Consider the following 17,557-nt stretch of genomic DNA (forward strand, 5'->3'; position numbering starts at 1 on the left):
AGATGTTTCCACCTAACTATTTTCACGCCTTTCAATATTTTATGCCTTTAAAAAGAGCAGTTCCACCATTTCCCCAAGTTCCAATGCTACAGTCACATCTGGTTTATCTCCCATGAGCATTCCTGGATACACAGACACTTTTTTTTTAAAAAGCTTAAATGACTGCCAGGACAGTGTGTTTAACATGTTTTAAAATTGTCTAAAGCCAGGATATCAACAAGCAGGGTATCGACCTGTTATTTCTACCTTAAGTCTCCATAAATGCAAAATCTTGATCACGAGTAACCCAAGCTACATAAAAAACTGGGGGGAGGGGAAAAAAAAAAAAAAGCAATTCCAAACCATTGAATTCTCAGAAACTTACACTTTTGGTGATTTGGTAACCATCTGTCCTATCACTGCTTATACACAAGGACAAAGAGGCTCTGGGTAGAAATTTAAAGAAATGCAGACACATCAGTGACATCAGGGGTTTTTTTTTTAAAGACTTTTCGATTTTTATACAACAAAATTTTCAACTGAAAATACTTTTTCACAACAGTGGAGCAAGCAGTAACTGCCATGTGTGCATTCACAGAATATCACGAGCTAAAACAAAGACGGACAACATCACAAATAGGATCAGACACTCTCCTCTGCTTATCTGCTGTCCAACCTCATTCCGTGGCAATAGAAGTGTTTTCTGCACAGGTCTTTGCAAGTGAGTTCACAAATCAAACCTCTACAGCTTGAGGGTTCTGCATAGAAATCTCCATCCCTGTGAGATGGCAACAGGGTGTTCCAGCACAGTTTCCTCAAGAGTTCAACAGTTTCACACGTGGTCACTAAGATCTACACAGAGAGCACAGGGTACAGGTGTCAGTGCTAGAACAAAGAGTGAGCCTACACTCACTGATGTAGTTTGCTTCAAGTCTCTGCTACACATCTGGACGTGGACACTGAGTGGTTGTCTCTGCTTCAACTCCCTCAGAACTGAGCTGGCTCTGGAGGGAGGCACCTACACAGGCTGCAGGCAGCCCTGAAGCACCACCTGGAACACACAGGGGTAACACTGACAGTCCTTCACTGTTTGCCCTTTGAATTTATTTTCTTTTTTCCCCCTAAACCAAACTTGCAAGTAGGTAAGACCCCAATGCAGTAATTGATAAGCAAACTTTTACAAGCTGACTCCAGATACCACCTTCCTCCAAGCACAACACAGGCAGCCTGCTTCTTCCCCCAGCAAGCAAAGGCAGAGGCATGGTGGGCAGAGGTCCATTCCTGTGGGCACAAAGCTGGCATCCTGCTCCTGCCCCCAGCCTTCCAAAGGGGAACCGTGGGCTGCTTCAAAGAATCTTGTCATGGTTTACCAAAGGAGAAAGCCACCCTTCCCTTCCAAGGACAATGGCTTCAGTGACAAACAAGTCCAAAACACCAGGCCCAGCACAGCAGTCACTGCTTGGCCTTTTTCACAATGGTGCCCACAGCTGAGATCACCGTGGTTTTGGAGCCACTGGCACTGGTTGTCACTGTGACAACACCTGGCAGTGTTGCAGTGGTGGTGAGGATGGTGGGCTGAGCTATCGTCGTTACGGGGATGGCAGAGTCCCACTTGCTCTTCCTCTTCTGGGCATCTGTGAATTTGATTAAACCAAGCAAACAAGGATTAGCATTACGTTAGAGGTCACCAATCCCTTCTTAACACCCTGGCTTGTCAACCCTTAATATCCCACTGCTTGACTAGACAGCTTCCCCTCACATTTATTTCAGGATACACTGGCAGTAAATGGGGAGGAGGAAAGGCAACTTTTCTCTTGGGGTACCAGGAGTCAAAGTAGAACTCTAGACCTGAAACTCCAGCCAAAGGGGAGACAGGATCACTCCCTGCCCCAAAGCAGATTTAATTTCAACAGAGCACACACATCCCACTTGCTCAGCTACAGGCACAGGACACACTCATCAGCCTCCAGTGGTTTTTCTCCCTTTCCCTCAGTTTGCAAGGCAGGAGAATGATTTCCAGTGTCTCCAAATCTCGAGATGTATCAGTCCCAGGAATACTCTACAACCACAGAGAGCAGCAGCTTTCTTGACCCACTAATAAGTCTCTTCACCATCCCACCTGGCCCCAGTCTTTCATTCCAGAAGGAGAGCCATGGAATACAGGGACTAGAGGAAAGCCAGTTCAACACCCCTTAGAAGAAACACTCTCTTGCATGACATGATCATTAAGGATCCTTCAAGGCTTCAGGAAGCACTAATCCCAGCACTGCTGCAGCTTAGGGGGTACATGCACAACCATTCCTTACCTCCCACAGTGGTGCTGGATGTTGTGGTGGTTGTGGAAGCAGCACTTGTTGTTGTCCCCTTTTTAGTGCCAGTCACAAATTCAATCTGGGAAGGGAGAGACACATGGGAGAAAGGGGAGAAGATAAAAAAAATGAAGTGTCAAATAGCCTTTTTTTAACCCACACCACCTCTCTGTTTTTTAAAAACAGCTTTAATGTGATGTAAGGCATTGGATTGACCTCTGAGCTGCCCATCATGCAGGAAGGAAGACACAGACTTCAGGCCATGAGAATTAAGGATTCCTGCAACCCAGCTCCTAAGTCTGATACTATAAAAATGTGTTTGTCAACTGGTAGAGGCACAGGATTTGATACAGCTCAGACAGGATAGATCCCGGTTATTAAACACTATATTTATACAGTTAGAAATTCTTTTTCCTTTAAGGAACATGCAAGGCAAGTCCTTACTTGCACGATTTATTGCGACTGCATCACAGCAGGAAACCTGGCAACAAGAGCTCCAACAGCACTGCAGCCTCAGAACTGCAGATCTGGGCAAGGGCATGATCAGATACCTGGGCTACTGTGCAAAAAACCAAAACAAGCAGCAAGACACAGCATGCACTGCACGAAAACCCCTCCACACACTGGAGATGGAAGGAGCCTTCTGCAGCTTAGATGGCAAATCTCTAACATTAGACATGTTCTAATGCCAGCCACTGGCTTAAAGGAAACACAGGAGAGGAATAAAATCTCTTCCAAAGCCTGTGTTCTTTTTGGGGCATATAGAAGAATAACTGGGCTTGTCACAAAATGCAAGTTAAAACAGGCCCAGCTTTTCTGGAAATTTGATGCAACAAGGCAATATCACAGAGAACAGAAAACAGGTACTGTCTCACACTGAGATACAGGGAGGAAATTAAGCTTTAACTAGGCTAGGCACCAAGCAAAAAGTCGTAAATTAAGGAAAAAGCTGTTCTTTATTCATTATCTTGCTTGTATCTGACTTACTGAATGCCATTTTTAGAGCTCTGGTTTAAAAATACTGACAAAACAGCAGGAAATCCACTGGAATAAACAACCTATAAATGGACCTATAAAGAAGGGCAAATAACTTGATCTGTGCAGTTTGGAGAAAGACATGCAAGAAGAAATGGGAGAACTGGGATAAAACAAGCAGTTTTAGCACACAAACAGCAAAGCAGTAGAATGAAATTCAGCAGGGAAAGAAACAAAAGCCCTGCACCTGCATCTCTTTAGGTTTGGAGTACCTTGGTGCGTTCCTTCTTGGCCTTCTCCAGTTTGTCCATCTCGATCTTCTGGGCTTTAGCTGAGAAAGAGCAGAAGATGTGAAGCACTAAGAACAGTAGAATTCCATAGTTCTCACTCATTCACACACTTCCCATCATAAAAAATAAAAAAATAGATGCAAATTCTATATAGAAAAATTAAACTGCCATGAAAGCGACTGCTGCTTTTTAATCAAAGCATTGCAGCACTAATTTAATGATTTGAGAGATGAAAACATTGCAGAACCAATTTAAATGAAAAGCCTTTCCAAACTGATGAAGCATCAATAACATTCAGGCACATCCAACCAGAATGGAGTCATTAAAGAGCAGCATGTGATGACTTCTCATTTATACAGAAAGTGAAGACTCCAGTGCAGTTAATTAAGTACAAAACACAAAGACCTAAGCTAGCACAAAAAAAATAAAAAAAGAGAGACTTCCTGGAATTACCTAGTGCCTCGTAATATGAATCCTCTGACCAGCCATGAGGATCAAACATGTCCTGAAAAAAAGAAATAAATCAGATTAGGGCTATTCCCACAGAAACACAAAACCCAGTGCAAAAATGTTTTAAGTATTTCTGTTGTCTGATGATAATCAGAGGTGACAATGATAATCATCACTGACTTCTTCCTCTATCCCAGTGACACAAAGATCCCATCAGACCTTCTTTTATGGGACCATGTTCTGTTGTGAATGAAGAAACAGCTTTGAAGCTGGGCTAAGTCATGCGTTTTTCTGCTACTCAGCTTCTCTCCCCCTCAAGGAGTTCCATTCATACCTCCACCCTTCAGCAGTTTCTGTGCAGAATCCTTGTAGCAAAGGTTGAGGCACCGAGGCTCAGTGCCACACAAAAACGTTCACTTCAATGCAGAGGCTCAGGCTGAAGTTGCCTTACAGGACCTCTAAGCAAGCAGGCTTAAGAAAGCCTGAGGTGAGACTTTACACCTCCATGTTATCTTTTACTCACTCCTTTTCCAGTCAAAAGCACTGCCACTCACCTTTGGATAATTTGTACCAAGTTCATCAATGGAACAAAACTGGATTAGCTTTTCATAGATGCTGCAAAGGAAAAGCAAGAGGTCAGAACAGAACCAGGGAGGTAGAAGGGAACAGAAGTGTTTCAGATGTGTCAACAGAGAGAGGTTCTCACCTCTTCATACAAAGTGAAATGAGAACCTGGGAAGCTACACCTGTTATGATGGATGTGGCACCCCATTATCCAGAATATTTCCTATTCCCCAAAACAGTCACATCTTCTGAAGTACTTCATCCCAAGCCTTCACATTTAAAATCTAACCAACACACCAACTCCAGCTGCTGCTTTACCAAACACAAAGAAAAGTTTCACTGTTTCAGTCACAAAAATGAGAAAGACAATTTGCAAGCAGTAGTCCTTCCTGTTTGGGATCCTCCTTCTGCTACAACTCCAACAAAGAGGAAAATTCCTCAAATTTGCTCCGTGGTACTTTAGTCACATATAAAAAGATGGTGGCTCACCTGGGGTTGCGAAATTCCTTTTTCCTCTGGATGATGTAGTTCATATCCATGCCCTCTTTCACTTTCCTCTCATACAGCTTTTGAATTTTATCCTAAAGGAGAAAGATTACAGGGTGAGCCAGGATGAAAAGGAGCAGCACACCAGCTGACGACTGTACATGTGGAAAGAAGCCAACTGAACCAGTGACCTCCTTGAACGGAGCTAGGATTTCACCTTTACACCAGGGCCAGGCTGGTTAGGAGACACTTTCTGCTTGAAGGTCTGAAGTACCTTCATGAACTGTCTGATTGGTAAAGGAATTATCTTTGCACTTACTGAAGGCCTTGGTGATTAAAGATCTGCATGTAAGGCACAGACTCCTCCTTCCCAGTCTGTTGTTTCCCTTTACAGCCACGACACAGAGAAGCCAATTCTGAAATCCAGAGGTTCTCCCACAACTCACAGTGACCACCAACACCCACCTGCAGCCTCAGGTGTGCACCTGAGAAAGAGCTGCTGGGCTACACTGCCCACAGGGCAAAGCTCCTGCTCATCTGTTACCCAGGCAGAGCCAGAGCCAAGTTCTGCTGGAGAACTAAACCCAGTGTGATCATCAGGTATTGCTGGGGATGCCCACTGGCAGCCAAATGCTCTCAGGAACAATGTGCTCATAAATCCCTGCTTTGGTACCAGTCAGATGGAATCAGCTTCTCTTTGCACATCACCCACAAGGCACAAGCCCCTGCAAAAGGCAATTTAACTGACTCAGGTTGCAGATGTCAAGCAATCTACTCTCCAAAAAGGTTAAAAGATTTCAAATCAAACATGATTTTTTTTTTCCTCAGCAAGGTGATGAAAGTACTTAAAAGTATTCCTACTCTGGTGATGGTGAAGCAGAGGCAGAAGCTTTCAGACAGAACAGAGAGTTAAGTGGTACTGCTAAAGTACCCTCAGTAACTTCTGTCATCTTTTCTTTTTGACAGGAATTTCTCATCTACAAGAGGCACATAAGAACAGAGGCTGGGCCTTCAGTCTTTCAGGATAGGAGAAGCTGAGTCAATTTTCCTTTGTTGCTTCTGGATAAGTCACTTCATGTCTCCCTCCCTGGACAGTCAAACACAGAGCTGACTATTGTCTAAGGGCTTGCTGCAGCCTGAATAAAGGAGGATTGTTAAGAGCCGATATGAAACTCAACAACCTTTATAAGATAAATTTTCATCAGGATGTCACAAAATCAGCAAGAGAAAATTACACAATCTCCACGTCCAGCATACACATTGTGAGGTTTGAAGGAACAACTGCAAAAAAGGTGAATTTGGGGAGTAGAAATGATTGAATAGCTGTTCCCTTTTATCCCCTCCCCATGGAGTAGCAATAAAGTTCCTGAAGTCCACAGATGAGCAACTACTCAGTCAAGTTTATAAGAAGAAATCCTCTGTTTGGCAGAGTTCAAAACACAGTTTATCAGAGGAAAAATCTGACAAAAGAGCAAACCACCAGTGAAAAGCCCAGAACATTTTGCATCTCTAAAGAACAATCCCATCTCCTTGCTCAAAGTGCTCTAAGATGTGGTTTGACCTGCCAGCAGAGGACAAACTCCCCTTTGATTTAACACACTAAACTGCTGTCAAAGGGGAAAAATTCTCCTTTATTCTGTCTGCCCTGTCAAGCTCTGTGCATTCCTCTGCAGTGTGTTAGACCTGTTCATCTATGTCAGTAAAATGCTCCTACAGCACAGGTTTGGGTGTGCCCAGGTACAGTGTGTGGAGAAGAAGAAAGCATCATCTGGTTGGTGAGTCACTCTGAATCACCACTGCACATTAGGGGCTACTTTATAGAGAAGTCCAGGAGTAATTCTTTACTTGTATTTCTGTTGGGCAGAAAACCAGAGTTAAAACTCAAACGTGTGTTAGGAGACAGCAGTCCCTGCTCTTTCATTTGCACTCAATGAGGAGAACACAGAAGGTTATTGCAAACTTGGTCACTGCCATTATTTGGGTGTGCACCAGAGAAAACATGCATTTGTGTTCTTTTGTTGCCTCTAAGCTACCAGCCTTCCCTCTAAATGTTTACCATCCAGAGACATGTAGGTGGAAAAGGAATCCAGGCATTGCTGCCTCAACTATTCCAGTTTAGGGGATTTCAGGCCTGTATAGAAAAACAATTTGTTCTCTGCTAGGGAGCTGAATTTGCTGAGGTAAGAGGAAAGCAGCCCTGACAGTAAACATTGCTTCTGTGTCACTGCTGGGATCAAGAGCTGTTTTAAAGCATAACTAACCCACAGAGGCAGGAAAACAGCTTAAAGCTACTTTGAGATTCCTAAACTAGAACTGCTGTAAAGCCTAAAGCATTAACACAGTGCATTCATAAACGCAGTGTGGTGAAACCCAGCTTTAATGCTGGAGCTTTGCCTTGTGCAAAATTACTGAGCAGGGTTCCCAAATATCCCCTGAACTGCAAGTCTTAAAAAAAAAAAAAAAAAAAAAAAAAAAAATGAAGTGGACTTATACCAACCTGCAACTGGTTAGAACATCTGCCAGGAGGCTCAGGAGGGATTTTGATCTCATCTGGAGACATGTTCCGCACTCTCTCTGAAAAAGAAGCTGGAGAGAGCAAACTGGGATGAGTTCTGGCACTAGTGACGGGAATTTCAGCCATAAAAGTAATTAAATTTGTTTTATGTCTTTGTCAGCACTACTCCCTCATTGGGAACCAAGGGACAAAGGTGATGAGAATGCTGACAACTGGTACTTGTCTACTTGTCGTGTTTTTAAGGTGCTGAGCAAGAAGCAACTAAAGAACCTAAAGGTTGGGTCATTAAAAGAGGGATATGATGCTTGTTTTATTGATACCTACACCCTTGGAGAGAGAATTGGACCATGCATGTGGAGGATGACAGGATCAATTTTATGCAGTCTGGCTCTTTTCCATTTTGGGGGAGATAATCACTTTGCGACTATTTAGCTCAGGACATACCTGGATGAACCAAAATGGTTCCAGAAGGGAACAATGCTCCCCCAAGGCTGTCAGGAGTTAACCACAAGAAACTACATTTCATCCTTAAGTTAACACTTCTTTTACAGGCACTTTGATCTTTGCTTACAGAGACAGACTATTGCTAGAAAGAACAACTCGTTCTGCAGGACCGGGAACAGCCAGTCCAGATTGCCAGATTTCCACAGCTGTTTGTACTGGGATATACTACTGAAGTACCTGATTGCCTCGTAAAGATTAGTTTACAGAGTTATCAGCAAAAGAAACAGCCACGTTTCCCCCCATTGCTTGCTACTTTCCCACTATTATGGGAAACCCAGGCAGTTTTCTGGCCAAGCCTTGGAGCAGAGATTTGTGCCCCATTTAAGCAGCTGGGATTGTTTTCAAGCATAATTTGTCCAGGGAACACATCCCAGAGCTGGTCTGTAGTGGATAAGAGGCCTGAGAGCAGCACAGAAGTCACATCGACCAAGTTTCTCACATGTGCAGCTCCTCAGTTACACATTCCTCAGTAAAGCTGCCTGGGCTGCAGCTCCAGCACCCAGAGTTCAGCTCCTCTGAATAAAGGCCAGGAGGGCCCAAAGGCCAGACAAGGGTGTTGGGACTCTGGGGAGCTGAGGCTGCAGATAAACAACACCACACATGATCAGTGCTGCTACAGTTTCCATGTCTTTTGTAAAAATGCAAAGCACTAAGGACAACATCCTTTGGAGAGGCAAAGCTGGCAGGCAACCACTCATTCTATTTCATCAAGATGTTGCTGAGGGTTAAATTCTTCAGAGCTTGCCAGCAACAAACAAAAAGTGTCCTTTGGCATTTACCAAGTGGGAGCCTTGATGGAAGGAGGAAAGCTTGCCAGAGCCCCGACAGAAAGGCAGGCAAAGGGAGCTCCCTGACAACAAGGCACACATTTGTTACAGGTTACAGCTGCTGGTGGGATGGGGAAGCCTCTGGGTTAATTAGAGCTTCAGAAAAGCCAGAAAGACAGTGGCAAAGACACAGAGGTGTGGATAATACACCACACACAAGGCTTGCTGGGAAAGGTAAAAGCTGATTAAAGGCTTAAGAGGTTCACAGCATCAGCAGAAATATTAAAAATAAAAAAGCCAAAAAGACTATTAAATCCAGACTTCATAAGGCAAAGAAAACACCTGAAAAAAATTTAAAAAAAAATAAAAAATCAAGCCTAGCTCCACGTTAGGCATCCCATAGGCTCCCTGTCCTTGCAGATGAGCCACAGAGAAACGAAATGTTTATGGGTAGGGGAACTGTGTGCTCATATAAACTCAGGAACTCTGGGTGGGACCTCCATTTTACCAGCAAAAAAAGCCAAAGCCATAAGAATATGTTCAGCAATCCATTCAAAGCCCCCTTGGAAAAGAAATCATTTTGGAGGCAGAACAACAGCTCCCAATGAGACAATGTATTTTGATGCGTGACTTTTCAGGTTCGGTGCTCATTTCCTCTTTAGTTTAAGCCTTGTGAAAACAATCCTTTATCAACATTATGGAGGAAAGCATCTTTTAATGGTTTACAAAGAACTGGAACTAAGGAATCTTTCCCTCCTGCAATCCCACCAGAGCTGGAGGCAGCTGAACGCTGCCAGCAGCAAGGCAGGACATGCACGTCACAAACTGAGCACAAACTTGCAGCATTACTCAGTTATTTTATCACTTTGCAACCAGACTGATGTGACACATCATTAGGAAGAAAAGGGTGAGTTTAAGGGTGAGTTTAACCCCTTTGGGCTTATTTACTGTAAGGAAGTACAAATTATCCATGCCCTCCAGCAGTTCTCAAACTTGCTCCCCAAACAGACAGAATGGCTGATTCCACAGCATCTTCCCACCAGCTCTTTCCCTAGAGGAAAGGACAGCTGGGAATATCACTCAGAATAATCCTGGGACTTGCATGTATGGCCACAGGCTCCTGTATAAAACATTTTGTGTTTTCCAAGTCCGAAGGGCAGCTTTCCACCACCTCTACAGCAATAACTGCAGATGAACAGCTCACAACAAGGTGTGTCCTCACAGGATACATCCAAGTGCTCTGTGCATCCTGTTATTCCTGCCAAGATCAAAGTTTTACTTTGACATGAGTCACAGGTAGTGACACTGGCTTCAGCCCCTAATTTGCCCTGTGATTTGCAGGCTCAGCCTAGAGGATCTCCAAGTGGGGACCTCAGGAAATGGCTGTTGGCACAATTAATCACTCCAGGCACACCCAGATTCTGGCTCACAGTAAGTAAATATCTTCCCCAATCAGATTCTAAGTCCTGACAAAGAACTAAGGCTGTGAAGCAGATCCCATGAGTCAGATGGGGGTTCAAAAAAGCAGGGGCCACTACCCCTGAAAGGACACTGCTGCTGGTGTTAGTCCGTGCATTCTCCTTCCACAAGCTGACCTAAAAATGAAAACTTTCATCAGCACAAGCAATAGGTGTTTGTAGCTTTGTGTGCAGTCAGCACATGCACTGTGGTAAAGCAGAGACACTCTGCTCCCAGGCCATGCACAGCAGGCCAAAGCACAGGCAAATATTAGGGGTTACCTTGCAAAGACTCAGCACCTCAGCAGTCAGTGAAGGATATTTGCTCACCAGATCTTGGTGAGGCAGAAAACTAAATGGAAATGCTACATGTAGTGTGCTTCCGTTTGAGATAGATGGGTTATGTGACCTATACCCAACAGCAGCAGAGAATCTGCAAAGCAGGAGAGAAAGTGGCACAGTGCAAACTCTGAGCTCTATTTCCAGAAGGAAATGACTGCTCTCAGTCCAAAAGCCGTGCTGGAGACACTGTCAGAGAGCACACAGGAATTTTGTTTCCTACAGAGGGGTAGGAATGTTTTCCTAGTGCAGAGAAGACCAAAAGAACAGAAAGCACAGGAGCTGGCTGTACAGGACAGATATGGTAGGGATCATGGCTCTTGGGTTAACACTGCTCCCAGGTAGGATGAAGAATTCCTGTCCCTTTCAAGGGCCACTTACATGCTGTGCTTTAGGCAGCCACAGGGGATTAGAGGCAGTTCAGGTGGCAGTTTGTTTCTAAAGGTCACACTATGCAAAAAAACCACGAAAAGGGTGATCAGAGGGACAAGGGTTTCCCCTGGAGACGTGCAAACCGGTGGTGCCAGGTCTCTAAAACTGCATTCCCTGGCACTCCAGTCAAGTCTGCTTGGCATAAACCGGGGGGGGGGGGGTTCTGATTTCCTGGCACCAGAACAGCCAAATCAGAGGGAAGAACTGGAAGCAACAACATGCCAGTGAGTCACCCATCCATGGAAGGACACCAGTTCCCTTTCTGCTCCGTGGGTGAGAAATGCAGAGGGAGACCTGCCATACTTTCTGCTCTTATGAGCACTGACTTTGTGCTCAGATATCCCAAGGGCTGGAGAGAACATTTCTTACAATCCAAAAGGGAAACAACCATGCTGCAAAGAACTTCAGGGCAAAAAACCCCCACATCCTAGAAGTATTATTTTGCAAGGCTGCAGGACACAGCAAATGCAATGTCCTGGCAGCACCATGAACTCTTCAGAGTGGTACAAAAAGCCCAAAAGGACAATGCTGATGTAGAAATCTGTGAAAATAAGTTTCACACGTATTTCCTTCTCAACCACGGGGATGAAACCTTCCCTCTCATTCTGTCAGCCATTGATTATGTGATCACTACTTTGGCATAAGTCAGGACAACCATGCCCTTTCCAGCTGCTCATCCCTACTGTTTCCTTTGTGCCAACTCCAGTGCTCACCTAGCATGCACTAAACAAATCAGGGAATGGATCCAGCTGGAAGCCTCACAGGGAAAGAAAAAAAAAGAAACAAAAAAAGAGCAGTGAAGATGGATCCCAGCTGGCTCCCACTCCCAGAGCTGCTCCAACATTATTGTGTATCCAGGGGAGGTCAAACACAAACAGTGCTTTTGGCAGGAGCCTACATTTATTTAATACTTAAGCAACTGCACACAGAAATCACAGACTTTAATAACGGTGATGCTGAAAAATGCAGGGTTATCTTCTGAGAAGGGCAGGCCTGCAAGCTTCTAATGCAAAAAGCAGTTGTGGAAAACTGTTTAAGGAGGACCTTGACTTCCACATACTGATAAGACAAAACTTGAGGTGTCCAGATTGGAGCAGTGTCAGAAAATCTTGCACATTTTTCCATGGAAGAATTTTAACTGTGAAAGTCCAAATTTCCAGAAAGGGAGTGGTTCTTACATTACTCCAACCGTCAGTCTCTTGTAACAGTTCCTTTTCAACTAGATAAGATACGGCCTAATGGAACAGACCTACAGAATCCAGCATGGCAAGTATGCTGACCTCTAATAACCTGGTTCAGCACAAAGCCAGCCTGCAGGCTGCTGTTGGGAAAGGATATTAAAGATAAGATTGCAGAGACCTCAATCCAGGTCTCAGACTCTCCGACACTGTTCACCCATGAGTTGTGACACTACTAAGTGCTCCCTGTGCTGCTTTTAAACCCATGTGCAAGTCTGAGACAAAGAAATCAAGTCTGGGCAGTCACTGGGGGAAAAGGAAACTAACAAAATTGTAACCTGAGCCTTAAACCTTCACTGAGAAAGGACTTCCCACTACACTGCTTTACAACTGCACAGGTTCTGCCATATGTGAAGTACAGATGAAAAGGGCAGTTGGCTTCCAGAGATTTTGCTGCACTTTTTATCCCAAATGCTGTTGTCTTATCCATTTTTCTAGGGTGCATTTTGAGGCAGATGAGTAGATTGGAGAAAGATTTCTGTTGCATTTGATGATGAGATTGGTTGAAGCAGTTTTGCCCTCTAAAGGCAGAAAATCCAATAGAGCAGTTGCAAAGTCTAGGCAGGCCAACTAAAAAAGGACTTATAAATCCCAAACTTCAGCGATGGCTGCTGTAGGAGTTACAGCTGATCACCTGAGTACTTACCATCTTAATTTACCATTATCACATTTTATGGCTGAAATATCAAACTGATTTGAGTGATGATGCAACTTCCAAACTCATTCGTTTTTAATGATATTATTACATGATACCACACAGCTGCAGGAGTAACCTCAGGAGCAGAGGGTCAGTTCAAGACAGTCAGAAATGCAATATAAAATACAGTTTCTGTGCAGCTCCAAAGAGACCAAGCAGAGGATTGTATTTCAAGCTGACAACCGTGGACTTTCCAAATCTAATAATGGTGCGACCAATAAATGAGGTGTCACAAAAATCAAGTAAGTTTTAGTAACCATTAGAAAACACACAGTACTATGTCAGCACAGCAGCTGGAAATCTCTAAGTGGCTCACATTTAAATGGGGATAGTTTTGGTGAGTTTTGGAAGCCACAGGACAAAGTCATCACTCCTGGTTCCACTGGCTCTATCTATACAAAGCTACACTATTGGTTTTAACCTTGTCTAGAAAAACACCAACACTGCCCTTTACATACATGTTTTAAACACATAATACATGAAATTATTTTCATATTTTTAGGCATGAAACCTTTCTCCCAGAAGAAAAGTTCACTGAAAATATTCAGGCAATCATTGAAACTACAGCATTGCCAGGACAGAGGGAAGATGCTTTTTACAAAGTGGGACTTACAAGGTCTAGCTTGAAAAAAACTGTGAATAAGTACTTCTGAGTGAACTTACCAACTAGCTCCTGAGGATCTCTTTTCTCCACTTCTGAGAATTCCTGCAAGAAAGGAGGAAGAAACAGACTTTAGTCAAGTTATGCTTCCAACCTAAAAAGCTATGCTGTTTATTTGTTTAGAAATGTACAACTTCATTCTGAGACGAGAATAAAATTTAAGAATGAAACTCAGTTTATTAGATAAAAGGACAATGTCTGGACCACGAAAAATCAAAGTCTAACAGGATGCTCCACTTCTTTGCAAAGCTAAATTTAATGAAAGAATTTAAGCTTTGTTTCACCAGGTCTTGGATACTGAACTCCTTTGGAATTCCACAGAAACTGCTGTACTCGAAGCCCTTCCTCAAAACAGATCAAACCATGGATTCCTCATTTTTGGTGACTGGCCCTGGGCACCAACCAGGAGTCAGTGTTTTAGAGCACAGTTAGGTAAACACAGGCTGGATCCAGCCCACAGGAAACTCCTTTAGTCCTGGGAATGCCGACCGCAGGCCTGTGCAACTCCCAGTGCTCTGAGCAGGGTCAGCCTGGTGCATTCCCCAGAGGAATGTGGCAACAGCCCAGATGCTCCCAGAGCCAGAGCTCAGTGACTTCAGGGCAGCACCTGATCAGCCTCTCCAGCCTCCCAAGGCTCTGCAGGGTCCCAGGCTGCAGAGGTTTGCCAGATGTGTGTGTGTGGTGCTAAATTCATCTCTGCCACTGTGCCATGCAGGGCTTTGGCTGACAAAGCCTCTCCAAACCAAACTGCAGGGGAGCGTGGTGGTGATGCAGATCCTGTGTTCCTACTTCAGAAGGATGATCTCACTGTCAGTTCTCTTGCTGCTGCTTTCCAGGAGTGACACAGCCAACCTGCTCTACCAGAGACTCAAGGGCAACCTCCACTGGCTTGCAGTGCTGTTTGGAGATCTCCACACAGCTAATCCATCCCTGGTTACAGAAATTAGGGACACTTCACTTACAGATGTTTGCAGCAGAGTGTGCTGAGCATGAGGCATTATGTAGGACAAGGCACTCTTAAATATGGTTCCACCATACTGAGACCAACACCCAAATATTTTGGTGCTTCTGGGGGATCCCAGCAGAGTCACAAGCACTATCAAGCTTGGCACAAATAGAGTTTCTGAAACAGTCCCAGCTGTATCCCAACATTGCCCTCTCCCCCTGCCTCCCTCCCAAAGACCTTTTGTGACTCACTGGACTGTTTGTCCAAAATTCCTCAGTGCCTCCAAACACTGAAGCCATTCATTGAACCTGACACTGACAGAATGCTGCTTGGTAACCGCTCCCTGACCCCCTCCTTTTCTCCATTTCCAGTCAGGTGAGATGTGCATCAGGTGAGGAGAGAGCAATGAGGTCGCCAAGCCAGATGTGGCAACAGCCTGTGCCAAACTCACTCTGAAAATCCACCCATTTTCAGAGAAGCCAAAGCCCTCTGGAAGCAGAAAAACAAATTCTTTGTGTGGCACTAACTGCTACAGGGCACGTTTTATAGCCATTCACGGAAGACAAAAAAAAAAAAAGAAAAGAAAAGCACTATTTCTGCATTAGTACACTTGGGTTCACAGAAACACAAGGCTAAAGCTATTTTAGAGAATGAAAGAAGTACACAGAGGAACACACATCTTCTCCCTGGCCAGCTGGCCCCAGTCCCCTCTGAGATGGGTTGAAGTGTAACAGCTCCAACCCCTCTGAGACAACGCCCTTGGTGTGTGCATCAACAGCTCTTCTCCCAGGGCCTCCAGCAGCACAGGCAGAGAAAAATTTGAACAGGAACGTGACATTTCAAAGCAAAAAATTTATGCCAAAGCAGTACCTCTCTTTGGCGAGAGCACTGGACAGGAATCCAGGGAATCCAGACTGTTTGCCATAAACCTACATGGATGGGGAGTTCACACAGTGAGCTTCAGGTCACCACTGGAGAACTGGGGGCAATTCTGTGGTAACTGATGGGCTGTGAGGACAAATCCAGATGAACATGGAGGCTGGAGAAGCTCACAGAGCTGCAGGTGCAAGGTAACATCTGTCCAGGCACATACAGTGACTCACCAGCAGTAAATACATGTGGTCAGGACACTGCTCATTCCCTTTCCGGGGAGAACTTGCTAGGATGGGTAATTAAAAGTGTTTTTCACTTTGGTTTGAGACAACAAGCAAATATTTGTTGAGGTGAAAGGAGGGACCTGCTTTCGCTCCAACCTTGACTAAATTGCATCCTGCACTCTTATCTCTTGAAAGTTTTAAGTGGAACTGAGAATGAAGTGGAAGAGGCTATGTCCCTGAGCACCTCTCAATCCTTCCTCATACCCAGCACTTCATTTATGATTCCATTATGCTTCCCATCTCCTTCTGCCCACTTGTCCTCAAAGGCAAGAAAAATAATCCCCCAAAACAGCAATATTACCAAGCAGGCACTTAAGGAACGCAGCGGCACAGCCAAATTCAGGTGCATTAGACATGGGCTACGTGGCCCCAAGAAGGCTGCCCTCTTATTTGGGCCACTAACAGGCTTGCAAGGGGTTGTGCTGCATTTCTGACCTTTCCAGAAGCCCATTTTCAGGTCTCCTGTATGCCTGGAGTTAGTACCAAGCATAAGCACACAACTCTCAGGAAACATGAACTAATATGCTGAGAGAGAATCTGATGGCCAAACCCTCTCCTGTCATGCACCTTATATTAGACAAAGATCTCTGAAATGCCAGCTGTGTTAAATAGTATGAACTTCCAGAATCATCAGTAAGTTTGCTTTTACCAGAATTTTCTTCTTTAATTTGCATCCTTTGAGTCTGTCCCATTTATAACAGGTTAAATCAAGCCAGCCCTATCAGGCTCCACTGTTTTCCTCTGGCCCACACTTTCCCACCACAGCTGCTCCAGCAAGTCCAGTCCCCACATCCCCAGGCCTCAGCCAAGACATCAGAGAGCCCAGAGCTACACCAAGCAAAAGCAAACACGTTCAGCACCGGATTGCAGCCCCACCTCACTGCCCAGGGGATAGGAATTTTGCTTAGTGATGAGTTCCTTCGTACCTCCACCCACTGCTCCATCCCTAACGAGCTGGAGACATCAACACAGCTTTTCATTAACTCGCTGCTTTCAAACCTCTTAAATGCCTTCAGAAAACAAAGGGATGACCGACTTCTCCTACAGTGCTTGTTCATATTTGCTCCCTTTGCTGTTGAAAACTATGAGGCAAGCATCAACAACTTGATCAAAGTTTGGCAGATGCAAGGTTTAAGGAGTCTTGTTCAAACTGCTGAGTATCTACTGAAGATCCAGAACAGTCTAAAAACCTCCAATGGAGCAATCACACAACAAGAACTGTTCTAAAACCCCTTAGGCTAATTTAAGTTTGAGACACACCATGAGTACAATGAACTGATTAGGAAAGACAGCATAAAAACCACAAATCTGCAGATCTAATCTAATACATTAAGTGGAATGAAATGGAGAATCACCAAGTGGAAAAATAAGGTACAATAAATACTGAAAAGTTGCTACCTTTTGGTTATGAAAGAGAAGAAATATTTATGTGTGGATGAGAGATTTCTAAAGGAATTCCAAAGCATTTAAACAATGGAAAATTTGAAAGGTAACTGAATTTTAAATAGGGAAGTTACCTAAATCCACCTAGGCAAAGGTGATCTCTCTGTAGATTACATCACCAATATCCACTGTGATGTATCAGTATCAGTTCCACTGTTATGTATCAGTATCTCACATGAAGAGCACAAAATCAAGCAGCTGAGTGGTTCCAGCAGGAGAGATTTTATGTCAAATCTCCCTATCAGGGTAAATATATGAAATTATTAGAGACTTCAAGTATCCCAGAGCAAAAGGCATCACTTAAAGGGTTCATTTCCATCTGAATTCTGAGGTCATTCAAAAAAATAA

At 44.2% G+C, this 17,557-nt stretch overlaps 1 protein-coding gene across 2 annotated transcripts in view; it reads right to left on the minus strand.

The window, feature by feature from the left end:
* Positions 1-460: 460 nt before the first annotated feature.
* The window catches only part of LOC104694381 (SAP30 binding protein), a 29,946-nt gene continuing 12,849 nt past the window's right edge, over positions 461-17,557 (minus strand). For both annotated transcript variants that reach the window (XM_039562077.1, XM_039562076.1), the window contains 8 exons: positions 13,666-13,708; positions 7,551-7,639; positions 5,057-5,148; positions 4,558-4,618; positions 4,007-4,058; positions 3,536-3,594; positions 2,286-2,370; positions 461-1,613 (listed from right to left, as the gene is read on the minus strand). In XM_039562077.1, coding sequence (XP_039418011.1) covers positions 1,432-1,613; positions 2,286-2,370; positions 3,536-3,594; positions 4,007-4,058; positions 4,558-4,618; positions 5,057-5,148; positions 7,551-7,639; positions 13,666-13,708 — 663 coding nt within the window. In that variant the 3' untranslated portion in view covers positions 461-1,431. The remainder of the gene's footprint in view (positions 1,614-2,285; positions 2,371-3,535; positions 3,595-4,006; positions 4,059-4,557; positions 4,619-5,056; positions 5,149-7,550; positions 7,640-13,665; positions 13,709-17,557) is intronic.

The sequence above is a fragment of the Corvus cornix genome, chromosome 18, assembly GCF_000738735.6.
Source record: "Corvus cornix cornix isolate S_Up_H32 chromosome 18, ASM73873v5, whole genome shotgun sequence".
Lineage (NCBI taxonomy): Eukaryota > Metazoa > Chordata > Aves > Passeriformes > Corvidae > Corvus > Corvus cornix.